Source organism: Cyclopterus lumpus, chromosome 25, assembly GCF_009769545.1.
Source record: "Cyclopterus lumpus isolate fCycLum1 chromosome 25, fCycLum1.pri, whole genome shotgun sequence".
Taxonomy (NCBI): domain Eukaryota; kingdom Metazoa; phylum Chordata; class Actinopteri; order Perciformes; family Cyclopteridae; genus Cyclopterus; species Cyclopterus lumpus.
The window spans coordinates 12,034,303-12,047,083 of record NC_046990.1 but is presented as its reverse complement, the minus strand read 5'-3'; the positions used below and the strand labels follow the sequence as shown (position 1 = coordinate 12,047,083).

Sequence of the window (12,781 nt, the reverse complement as noted above, 5' to 3'; positions counted from 1 at the left end):
ACACACACACACACACACACACACACACACACACACACACACACACACACACACACACACACACACACACACACACACACACACACACACACACACACACACACACACACACACACACACACACACACACACACACACACACACACACACACACACACACACACACACACACACACACACACACACACACACACACACACACACACACACACACACACACACACACACACACACACACACACACACACACACACACACACACACACACACACACACACACACACACACACACACACACACACACACACACACACACACACACACACACACACACACACACACACACACGGCTAATGTTCACAGCTGGACGTTAGACTGGGCACGAGACACCAGCTCAGTATTAAAGGTTCTGGGGCTCCATTCTGACTTCCAGCTTCAGACTTCACTTCCAGCACCGCGTTCCAGCCACACCTGCGTTTGCAATATGGTCCATGTTCTATGTTCTATGGTCCATGTTCCATGTTCTATGGTCCATGGTCCATGTTCTATGGTCCATGATTTATGTTTTATGTTCTATGTTCTATGTTTTATGTTCCATGTTCTATGGTCCATGGTCCATGGTCCATGATTTATGTTTTATGTTCTATGTTCTATGTTCTATGATTTATGTTCTATGTTCTATGTTCTATGTTCTATGGTCCATGGTCCATGTTCTATGGTCCATGATTTATGTTTTATGTTCTATGTTTTATGTTCCATGTTCTATGGTCCATGGTCCATGGTCCATGATTTATGTTCTATGTTCTATGTTCCATGTTCCATGTTCCATGTTCTGAATTGAATACCAGTCAAACAGTGCTGTGGGGAGAGCGGTTGGCATTGTGGCCCAACAGGGTTTTGTGGGGGGGTCAACATGTGTTCCCAGTCCTGTGGGGGGGTCAACATGTGTTCCCAGTCCTGTGGGGGGGTCAACATGTGTTCCCAGTCCTGTGGGGGGGTCAACATGTGTTCCCAGTCCTGTGGGGGGGTCAACATGTGTTCCCAGTCCTGCAGACAAAGGAGACCCAGTGTTGCCTTTGGATGGAACAGGTGTGTCAGCTGAACCGCCGTGACGGAGACCCCTGTCGCTGGAGAGGAAGAACCAAGGGCACCGACCAGGAGTCTGTTTACCCGTCGAGTATTAATAAACCTGGCTTCCCGTTTCAGTCCAGACGCCATGAAAGAAAACTGAGTCACCACCCCGTCACATGGCCGAGCCGAGACTCGCCATGGCAACCAAACACCAAACACACTGGCTGAAGTGCAACAGATAAAGTCTGGGATCCGCTTCCTTTAGAGAACAGTTGCTTCTCCTGCAGAGTAGCTGGAGAGTAACAAAGGATACAGGGACACACACACACACACACACACACACACACACACACACACACACACACACACACACACACACACACACACACACACACACACACACACACACACACACACACACACACACACACACACACACACACACACACACACACACACACACACACACACACACACACACACACACACACACACACACACACACACACACACACACACACACACACACACACACACACACACACACACACACACACACACACACACACACACACACACACACACACACACACACACACACACACACACACACACACACACACACACACACACACACACGCGCGGTGAACCGCCATGACGCCGACACATTCCTCGACTGCCTCCTGATCTGATGAGGAAACACCCACAAGCCACTCTGCCAACTGAGCTGCAGCCTGCGACTCAAAGAAGAAGAACCTGAAGACTCATTTAGGCAGCAGGTCACTTTCATATGATGATTGCTATGTGACCTTCTGCCCTTTAATAACTTGTCATTTGATGCACTTAATTGATAGGATGGAACAACACGTGTGTGATGTTTCTAATGAACACAAAGTATTTTAAATATGTTATTACTACACATTTCTTGATCCTCTGAACACCAGGCAGCGTGTTTAAAACAGCAGTTCACCCCGGAATCAAAAATACATACTTTATGAAACTAGCTTGTTTTAATGAGAGTTTTCTCCTTTGAGATATCGGCTGTAGAAATGTCTGCCCCCCCCCCCCTCCCCCCTGCAAGAACTAGATGGCCCCCGGCTTGTGGTGCTAAAAGAGAGATAAAGGAAATCATGACCTGGTTACTTAAGATAATCCGCAGACCGTTAGGAGGAACCATAGTTCTGACATTGACCTTTAATGTACGTCTCCAGAACTAGGCAAAGAAAAGCTAAACTATATTCCATCTTTCCTTTTAACGATTGGACCCTATTAGAACAGCCGAGGTGTGAGTAGTGCGTTGTCCCACCGTAACAGGCTGTGTGTTTAAGGTGGAGCCGCCTGGCTCCAGGTGAGTCCTTATGAATACTAAACTACCGACGAGTTATACAAATTAAACCAGGAATGCCGTCTGCTCAAATGAACGCTCTGTGAATTCCTGGATGATAATTAGGGTTGTACTGAATAACAGGTGTGAACAAGAGGCGTCCCATCAGACAAGGGAGCGCCGCGACATTCAGGCCGTCTGAGGCCACCATGATGAAATGTTCTGGGGGTCCCAAACCCTGAGCACAGAGCAAACACTGGGACACGACGTCATCGTGTCACAGAGCGTATCCTCATCGGACATTTGGGGCTTAACTCATAATCAGTTATCATTTTCTTCTATGCTACGAAATAAACATCCTACAATGTGAAAAGCACATGCATCAAAGGAAGGTTCCACAAATAGATCACAGGTCGTCAATACTGCAACACAACGTGGCTCTGCTGACGTGTTCAAAAGAGGAAATGCAGCGCGTACTTTTTGCCTATAATATACGATCACATAAAGCAAAATGATAACTTGTACCATGTGTGTGACATTCCTACTGGACCTAAGCCACTCCCTCTCCAGCTCCTCCTACCTGGCTTTAAGTTCCTTGTGGTCGTCCCTCAGCTTGCTCAGCTCCAGCTGCATGTGAGCTCGCTCCCTGGCCACCTGGTCCAGCGTCTTGCGGGCGTCGGCCAGCTCGGCCTCATACGCCCCCTTGATGCCCGACATGTTGCGGGTGATTGAGGACTCGGACTCGGTGATGCGCCGCCGCAGTCCGGAGTTCTCCGTCTCCAGGGAGCGCACCTTGTCGATGTAGACAGCCAGCCGGTCGTTGAGGTTGCACAGGTCCTCCTTTTCCTGCAGCCTGGTGATGCGGGCCGGGGAGGTGGTGGCACCACGGCTGGCGCGTTTCTGGCTCGGGGTTTCCATGGTAATAATGGCTCAGCAAGAGGTGCAGCGGGGGTGAGTCACTGGCTGTGGGGGAGGAGGGCGAAGAGTTAATGAAAACTACAGTATCCAAACTTCCTTCTTTGCAAAGCGCAGTGCACCAAACCATCGGTTGAGTCACACGGGAATCTTTTATGGCGTTTATTATGAACAAATGTGACAGCCTTACGCAACCCTGATCCTGCATGATAATTAATTAAGAGATATATATATATATATATATATATATATATATATATATATATATATATATATATATATATATATATATATATATATATATATAGTAATTAATATACAATTCCAGGATCCTTTTTCCACAGCCAGCGAGCACATCTAGAAAAGCCTCTACAGTATTTAATTGGTATTAAAAGCAGGAATGTGTTCCAGATGTCCTGCCCTCTTCCCGACAGCGTTTCTTATTCGGCCTCCAAGTCTAAACATTCCCTCCTCTGCTCTCCAGACTTTTGTAAAATGGAAGTTTTTTGCCGTTTTGCTTCCAGGAAGCGGCGTTCATCTCGTAATACCAAAGAGTCGACTCATAACATCAACACATGCTGCAAGATGCCCCGATAAGGACATGTAGGGAAACAGGGAAACAAGAAAGTGAACCTCTTTGAAGTCTTCAATGGACTCATCCAAGACATTTCAAGCTGTAAATCCTTAATCACTGAATTCAACAGCACTCTATTGTTACCAGCATCAGAGTATTATGAAGCAATTATGGCTGAGGCCTCCAACAACTTTAATAATGCATCAGGACTGTTAACCTGTGGCTTCAGGTGTGCCTTCAACACGGCGTCACCAGCCGCTCACAACCAAACCGCCTTTTGTTCCCCGAGCGGAGGGGAAGCCGACTCGGTTCAGTGGGTGAACCGGCGTCCATCTCTTCACCGGCCATTACAAGAAGTGCACCCAAGGACGCGCACGGCCGTGTGGGCGGGTTGTCGCCCACATGATGCGTGTGCACGCATCACGTGCACACGCATCATGTGGGCGACACAGGAGCAAACCCATACTCTCACAAGAGCTCTCTGGCCTAATTCTGAATAAATGAAGCCTCCACTTAGGCTCCCGAAACGCAGCGAGCGGTCTGATGTTCCAAGTGAGATGCCCCCCCCCCCCCCCCCCCCCCCGACTCAATGAAACCCAACTCGGAGCTGAAGTTAAAACAAGCTAGACCACTGTTAGGAGCACATGACGTGCATCAGCTGAACAAACAAAGTCTCACAGGGCGACAGTCTCTGGACCTTACCTCTCGACTTCAGCCTGCTGAGGACTAAAAGTAGAGTACAGGACTAGAAGTTCGTCTGCTGGTTTGAGTGTGTGTGTGTGTGTGTGTGTGTGTGTGTGTGTGTGTGTGTGTGTGTGTGTGTGTGTGTGTGTGTGTGTGAGAGAGAGAGAGAGACGTACCCCAGAGAAGCGTAGAGAAGTGGATCCGTTGAATAATGCAGCCTTGCTCTCTGCTAGTGGGTGTGTGCGCCTTTGGCTGGTACCCTGAACTGCTCTCCTAGCTGTCGCTCACCACACATGTACCTACTGCTGGAGAGGGAGAGAGGGGGCGGAGGCATGAGAGGGGAGGGTGGGGCTGCTAGGAGGAGTCAGGCCAGACAGTCTACACACACACACACACAGCAGCTGCCTATCTTTTCCCTTCTCATGTCACTGAGCCCTCGCAGACAGACCGACTGCTGCAAGTGGCCTGTCAATACAAGGCGTGACAGCGATGATCCGAGCAGCTCCCGGGCTGCTGAAGGCGTGTGAATGTGCGGCGCTCACCCTGCTGCTATGAAGAATGCATTCTTGGCCCATATTTCTGTTTAAAAAAAATAATAATTCATCTGTGAAATCCAACTTCCAAAACAAAAAGAAAGAGGCAGCACACACAACACACAACACACAACACACAACACACAACACACAACACACAAATCCAAAGTGTGTTGTTATCCATGGATATCTGTGTTATACACGTTATCCAGAAAAATGACCTGTCGACAAGCACGTCCACCGAACCCAAAGGAGAAAAAGTCCACACATCTTTTGCATCGTAATCCCAAAAGGAGAAGAACTGCCACCGGTCATCTCGGAGGTCCACCGGTCTCACGCTCCAAACCCAACTGGATTCTGGTCTTATATTCATTTCATCTGGGTGGAGTTTATAAAGTCACAGGTCCAATCAAGTTCTGATGCTGTGTGTGTGTGTGTGTGTGTATATGTGTGTGTGCATCTCCTCCCCATGGAAATGGAGGTTAGTCGTGTGTGTGTGTGTTTAAACAAGGGGCAAGACAGCATGTCTGTTTTTGGGCATGGGGCAGGCCCAGTGGTTAAGGGAGTATCCTGGCTTCACCGTGGCCTTCCAGTCGGCCTCTGAAGCTGCATCTCTGAAGCTGCATCTCTGAAGCTGCATCTCTGAAGCTGCATCTCTGAAGCTGCATCTCTGAAGCTGCATCTCTGAGTCACACATCCCACTTGTTCACCTCCTCTCTCACTTTCTTTGTGTCTCCATTTTGAAGTTTTTGCATTTCCATGGTCACTTGACAAGAATGCCTGACTGGCAGCCGAAACGTTCAACAAGTTTCCACTACTCTCCACACAGTTTGGCCTGTGTGTGTGTGTGTGTGCGTGTGCGTGTGCGTGTGCGTGCGTGCGTGCGTGCGGTGTGTGGTGTGTGTGGTGTGTGTGCGCGTGTGTGTGTGTGTGTGCGTGCGTGCGTGCGGTGTGTGTGTGTGTGTGTGGTGTGTGGTGTGGGGTGGGTGTGTGTGCGGTGTGTGGTGTGTGTGTGTGCGTGCGTGCGTGCGGTGTGTGTGTGTGTGTGTGGGGTGGGTGTGTGTGCGGTGTGTGGTGTGTGTGTGTGCGTGCGTGCGTGCGTGCGGTGTGTGTGTGTGGTGTGTGTGTGTGTGTGCGGTGTGTGTGTGTGTGTGTGTGTGTGTGTGGTGTGGGGTGGGTGTGTGTGGTGTGTGTGTGGTGTGTGTGTGTGTGTGGTGTGTGTGGTGTGTGTGGTGTGTGTGCGTGTGTGTGTGCGTGTGTGGTGTGTGTGTGTGTGTGGTGTGTGTGTGGTGTGTGTGTGTGTGTGTGGTGTGTGTGTGGTGTGTGTGGTGTGTGTGTGTGTGTGTGTGTGGTGTGTGTGGTGTGTGTGGTGTGTGTGTGGTGTGTGTGGTGTGTGTGTGTGTGTGGTGTGTGGTGTGTGTGGTGTGTGTGGTGTGTGTGGTGTGTGTGGTGTGTGTGTGTGTGTGTGTGTGCGTGTGTGTGTGTGTGCGTGTGTGTGTGTGTGTGTGTGTGTGTGTGTGGTGTGTGTGTGGTGTGTGTGGTGTGTGTGGTGTGTGTGTGTGGTGTGTGTGGTGTGTGTGGTGTGTGTGTGCGTGTGTGCGTGTGTGTGTGTGTGCGTGTGTGTGTGTGTGTGGTGTGTGTGTGTGTGTGTGGTGTGTGTGGTGTGTGGTGTGTGTGGTGTGTGTGGTGTGTGTGGTGTGTGTGTGTGGTGTGTGTGGTGTGTGTGTGTGTGTGGTGTGTGTGTGTGTGTGTGTGTGTGTGGTGTGTGTGTGTGGTGTGTGTGGTGTGTGTGGTGTGTGTGTGGTGTGTGTGGTGTGTGTGGTGTGTGTGTGTGTGTGTGTGTGTGTGTGTGTGTGTGTGGTGTGTGTGGTGTGTGTGGTGTGTGTGGTGTGTGCGTGGTGTGTGTGTGTGGTGTGTGTGGTGTGTGTGGTGTGTGTGGTGTGTGCGTGTGGTGTGTGTGGTGTGTGTGTGTGTGTGTGTGTGTGTGTGTGTGTGTGTGTGTGTGTGTGTGTGTGTGTGGTGTGTGTGTGTGTGTTTTCCCGTTGAAAGCGGGTTGTTCAGGTCAAACACTGGATCCTGGAGCAGAGCGAGGCCATGACAGACTCTCAGATTGCAGAACAAATCTGACGGTCGTTGATCAATAATTAACTTGTGGTTTTAAAACTCTGCTTATTCACATTTGAAGACACAAGTTATGCCGTTTAAATACTTATGAGTTTGCAATTTTAGGCTCTGCGTCTCCTTCAAGAAGGGCCTAACCGAGCAAAAACTTTTTAAGTGCTAAAAACATGTTTACCATATAAAGGGAATAATGAGGGGAAACGTTCTAGGGGAGCAACTTATTAACATTATTTTGTTCAAAGAAAAAAAACCTGCCCTAAAATATGCAATCAACAATACTATTACAACTGAGAAAAGCAGATCTTACATTCGTGACATAAAAGCTGGAGTAGCCAGTTTATCAGTACATTGGAATTCAAGAGAGAAACTAGACCTCCGCACCGCCTCTTGGCTCTTCTGGCTTCCTATTGGCTGTTCTACAGACACAGACGCACTTTGAGGAAAGTCTGCTGAAAAAGTTCCAACATTGGCAAAGCAACCCAAAAAAAGAGATCTGAAATGCGTCTGAAGCGTCTCGGAAGGAGAGAACATGTTGCTAATAGCTTAGCATTCTGCTAACGGTAGCAAAAGGCTAAGCTGCAACTTCAAGGTCATGTTTAAAACCACAGGATGTAAAACAGCTCTTCTCATAGCATCAGGATGATGTTTTAAATAGTTGTGTTTCTGTCTGAAAAAACTAAGCTTTAAAGTAACTGAAGAACTTTTTTCTGTTAACTAAACGCTTTCATTTTAGTACTGATGGCTCTACCTGACCAGCAGGACGATTCCCTGTTTCTATATAGTTATTCTATTCTATATTTCATCTGTGCCACTTGGTCAAAGCCCTCTTGAAATCATGCAGGTTCACCAGAAACTCCCTCAGCTCAGAGTCCAGCGTGGACAGACAGGAGCAGAGCTTCCCCTCTGGAGGCCCGCAGGAGAGAAGGGAGGCCCGGGCCAACCAGAACCAGGGCTGTTGGGTCCCTCCTTCTGCTCTGAAACACCACTACTTCCGTCCACAGGGGGCGCCAAAGTCGACAAATAAAAGGTTCCTTGTACCAACTGAATCAGTTTTCAAGCAACGATTAATATATCATAATAAATAGTTGCCAATATATTTTCTCTCCAACTACTATTAGATTCTGCTCTCAATCTTCCCCAAAATTCACAGTGATGCATTTCCAACTGTTGGCTCTGCTTTTATTACTCTCCTCCATTATTACAAAAAAAAATACTAATAACTGCTTTACTAATTATTTTCAAAATGCTAAATGTGGCAACTGTAGAACATAAACCACCACTTTTCAACCACCCTTGCCTCACTCCCTCTCCTTGCCTCACTCCTTGCCTCACTCCCTCTCCTTGCCTCACTCCTTGCCTCACTCCCTCTCCTTGCCTCACTCCTTGCCTCACTCCCTCTCCTTGCCTCACTCCTTGCCTCACTCCCTCTCCTTGCCTCACTCCCTGCCTCACTCCCTCTCCTTGCCTCACTCCCTCTCCTTGCCTCACTCCCTCTCCTTGCCTCACTCCTTGCCTCACTCCCTCTCCTTGCCTCACTCCTTCTCCTCACGGCATTCCAAGCGGGCAGCAAACAAAAGGCAGAGCCGTTGTGCGAGCCAGAGCTTTGATTTCTGCATTATGAGCCCCTGACTGCTCACCTGGCTGAGCCCCTGACTGCTCACCTGGCTGAGCCCCTGACTGCTCACCTGGCTGAGCCCCTGACTGCTCACCTGGCTGAGCCCCTGACTGCTCACCTGGCTGAGCCCCTGACTGCTCACCTGGCTGAGCCCCTGACTGCTCACCTGGCTGAGCCTGACAAACCACCAGTCAGTCAGTCAGAACCACGTCAACGGTCCTCGAGGGTGCTTTGGACCTCGGCTATAATTGTAAAGCAGTCTCTCACTTTGATATCTCTGCTGCTCGAGAGACCACCGTTCACACAAAGTGCATTAATCATTATTAAAAGACTCAGATATCGTCTCAGATATCGGTCCAACGCACACCGTTCTTCAGACTTCTGCTCGTTCGTTTGCTTTTCAAATGGAAAGCTAAATATGGGTTTGTATGTTGTGCTTTGCTTACCATGCAAATTATTCTCAACGTGATGATGGCAGTCTTCGCCCTTATGTAAATTCATTTTTCATAATTTCCATAATGTGGACTAAATATTGCCTGAGACAGACAACACAGTGCGTGTTGTCTTTGAGGAGGCTCCCTCTTTGTGTGTCTAAACACATATGAAGCTACCAGAGGACCAGAACACTCACATCAGGAAGTGAATGTCCCAGGAGGTAATAGAGGAAACTGATAACAGAGTCCTCACTCTGACCTCTGAGGGTTCAGCTATCGCTCTAGTGATGTTAGAGGTGAACAATAAAATACACACTGTGGCTGCAATCAGTGGCAGAAACCTTCCAATTTACCACAGTAACTTCTTGTATTTCACATCAATATTTACTGCACTCGTGTATTTTATTCGACAGCTACAATTACTTTTCAGAATAAAACCTAATGTGCATATAAATCATTGTGTAACATAGGTATAATAGGCTTTGTAATCCATTTAATATATTCTATTCTTTTTGTTATTACATTTCATATGCTGGTATCATCACTAACCTGTCCTTACTCGTTGGACTCGTTTGGTATTTGTATTTCACTAAAGAAACAAAAGGCTCTCAACACTTCTTCCTCCGTCTCGGCCTCGTGGATGACGCTGCAGCTCCTTCACACGGCGCCTCTCTGGCGCCCCCTGCCGTCCCCTCGAGTCATCACAGGCCCAGGAGACAGTGGGTGATACCTCTCCGGGTTCACGAGTTCAACCCCCGGTGTGCTCGTCCACTTTAACCCCTTGCTCCCTCAAACGCACACGGAAAGCCAGCGGAGGGATATTGTTATTGACCGTCTTACCGTCTCTCCGCGAAACGCGTTTCCTGCCGTCGTTCAAAGCGCGTGCCCGCCTTTCCACGGTCACTGTTGACCTTCCGAAACGTGCACGGTGGAGTCCATCGCGGTAGTGTCCACCGGGCCGCCGAGGCCGAGCTCCTTTGAGCCGAGCGGGCAGCCACCTGCAACTCCACGCGCTTGATTAGGCTGCCAACGCAGCGTGCACGCGCCACCTGGCGGCCACCGTAGGTAGTGTCCGCGTCCAATTGAGGCGAGACCGAGATTCTGTTTAACTGGCGGTGGGCAGGTCAATGCAAGTTTGTGGACTAAAAAATATATATCAATGAATGAATGTATACATATAAATGTGTGTATATATTTATATGTATCTTAGAGTTATTGGTTGTGTAACTGTTTCCATACAGGCTGCAAAATCCACTCCTAAAGTGGTGTGTGTGTATATATATATATATGTATCTGTATTAAACACCCAATGCCGGTACCTGTTATCACACATGATCTCCATGCATGGACCGCTCTTTGGCAAAGATTGATCTGCTGACCTGAATGGATCATTTAATTAGAACCGGCTGCCAGGAAGCACCATAGAAGTTCCTCAAGGCAGCTCCACCGGCATGACCGCCACTATCAAGCTGTACAGATGGCCCAGCTGAACGGTGCAGTCAGTTTAATTCCCTGTGATCCCAAACTCAAACACACACAACCCCCCCCCCCCCCAAATAAATTACAAATCAAAAGCAACCCAAGTGTGCTGCTAGAGATATTTTACAGAGCTTTTCGCGGATATGCTTATCATTATGTAACAGCTGAACATGAATTTTACATGTCCCATGTTACTGAGCTGTAAATGTATTTACATTCACAATGATCATAAATGATGGAGCACGGCGGGTCACTGGGAGGCATCGTGATGCAGAGAATGTGATTGGTACTCAAACGGCACCTCCAGGACATCGTCTGCATAACCCAACGAACAACGAGGTCATATGCTACGAAATGTCCCTTACAAAACGTAGATTAATGAACTACACTCACAGTTTTCACTTTCCAACAGTCAACATGTTTCTGGGAATAATAATAATAATAATAATCATAGTGTGGGTCCAAAAGACAGATCTCCAAACAGCACGAAGATCCTTAAATAAAATCAACGCTAAGATTTAAAATGCTTCATTACAAACAAAAGGGCCACATTCAAATTTACAATTATGATCAGCAAAATGGACTTAAAGTATCCAGAGTGAGCACACTCATTGTGCTAAATTGACCATTTAAGTCTATAAATCATAAGCATTTTGATGTTGTTGCTGGTCAATCATGGAGCTAATTGTATTTATTTAGTGAGCTGGATTTAATTACATTTACTTTAGTTAAATTTAGTTGCAGCATGAGTGCTGGAGGAAGTGTGGTAAAAAGAAACGTCTGACCATTTCCAAGTATTTTCCGGCCTTTTATCTTTTTATATTGGCAAGGAAATACTGAAGCTTTTTGGATTAGAAATTGATTGCACATTATATATATATATATATATATATATATATATATATATATATATATATATAAAATCAAGATGAATATCTCATTAAAATACCACAAGAAAGCCATCACACGGGAAAGGATGCAACACAACCCCCCGACAAAGGATTACGTTGTAAAGGACACAATGGAGAAATTGACCTTTGCCCTTTCCAGCGTGTACTATTATATAGAGATGTTCCACTTGGTAAAAGTGGAGACTTTACATATTGTTGCTGGTGTCCTTTTCTATAAATTGATGATATATTTTGCACGTAAAATCTAAATGTACAAGGTAATACATGTGGAAAGTACCTCAGATTTGTACTGTATGCAGCATATTGTTAATACTCTAGAACTGCACTGGAATAAATGTACTCCATTACTTCCATCACCGAAGACACCGTCTGTCAATCAAAGCATTTTGTCTCCTATCTGATGTATAAAATCATCAAGTGTATTAAAGCAGATTTTTAAAAAGGAAAAGGCAACTTTCTTTGCGTTCAATAAAAGCCATAAATTACATAAATTAAAGCCACATCTGAATCAAATGACACGTCGTCTGCAGAATGAGAGCGTAATGCTGAGATTAGAACGAGGGCTCTTCAAAGCTGTGTGAGATCACCGCCATGCGGGAAGCAAGCGGTGAGGTGAGCCTTACTCATCACTAGGCGTGTCACTGGCTGCACAGCATCCATGTGATTAGAGTGGTGGTGGGGGGGAGGGGGGGGGGGGGGGGGGGGGATGACCTAATACCCTGTAAAAAGCTATGAAGTCATACTACCTGACTCATATTCCCAGCTGACACCAGCTCTCCCAATCACAACATCCCAGTATGTGTTTGTTGTTGGGGTGTGTGTGTGTGTGTGTGTGTGTGTGTGTGTGTGTGTGTGATCCTTTGTTTTGATTGTTGAACCAAAGGATTTGCTGCCACAATGAATTAATAACTGATCAACGGTTATCTTCATAATTTCTTATGCATTTATCAAACATTCTCTGGTTCCAGCTTCTCGATTGTGAAGATTTGCTTTCACATCATTTCAAGTTGTAAAACCTCGGGTCCAAACGAGCATTCTGAACACGTCACCTTGGGGTGCTGTGAGCGTTCTGATTGGACTCCACCACCTCTCCCCCTTTATCTCTGAGTGATTCTATTCT

General features: G+C 47.1%; 1 protein-coding gene across 1 annotated transcript in view; it reads right to left on the bottom strand.

Moving 5' to 3' along the window:
- The window catches only part of LOC117727979 (lamin-A-like), a 19,121-nt gene extending 14,234 nt beyond the window's left edge, over positions 1–4,887 (bottom strand). Inside the window, exons 1-2 of the mRNA XM_034528564.1 lie at positions 4,745–4,887; positions 2,976–3,358 (exon numbers count right to left, since the gene is read on the bottom strand). Of these exons, the coding sequence (XP_034384455.1) occupies positions 2,976–3,313 (338 nt within the window). The 5' untranslated portion in view covers positions 3,314–3,358; positions 4,745–4,887. The remainder of the gene's footprint in view (positions 1–2,975; positions 3,359–4,744) is intronic.
- Positions 4,888–12,781: the final 7,894 nt, after the last annotated feature.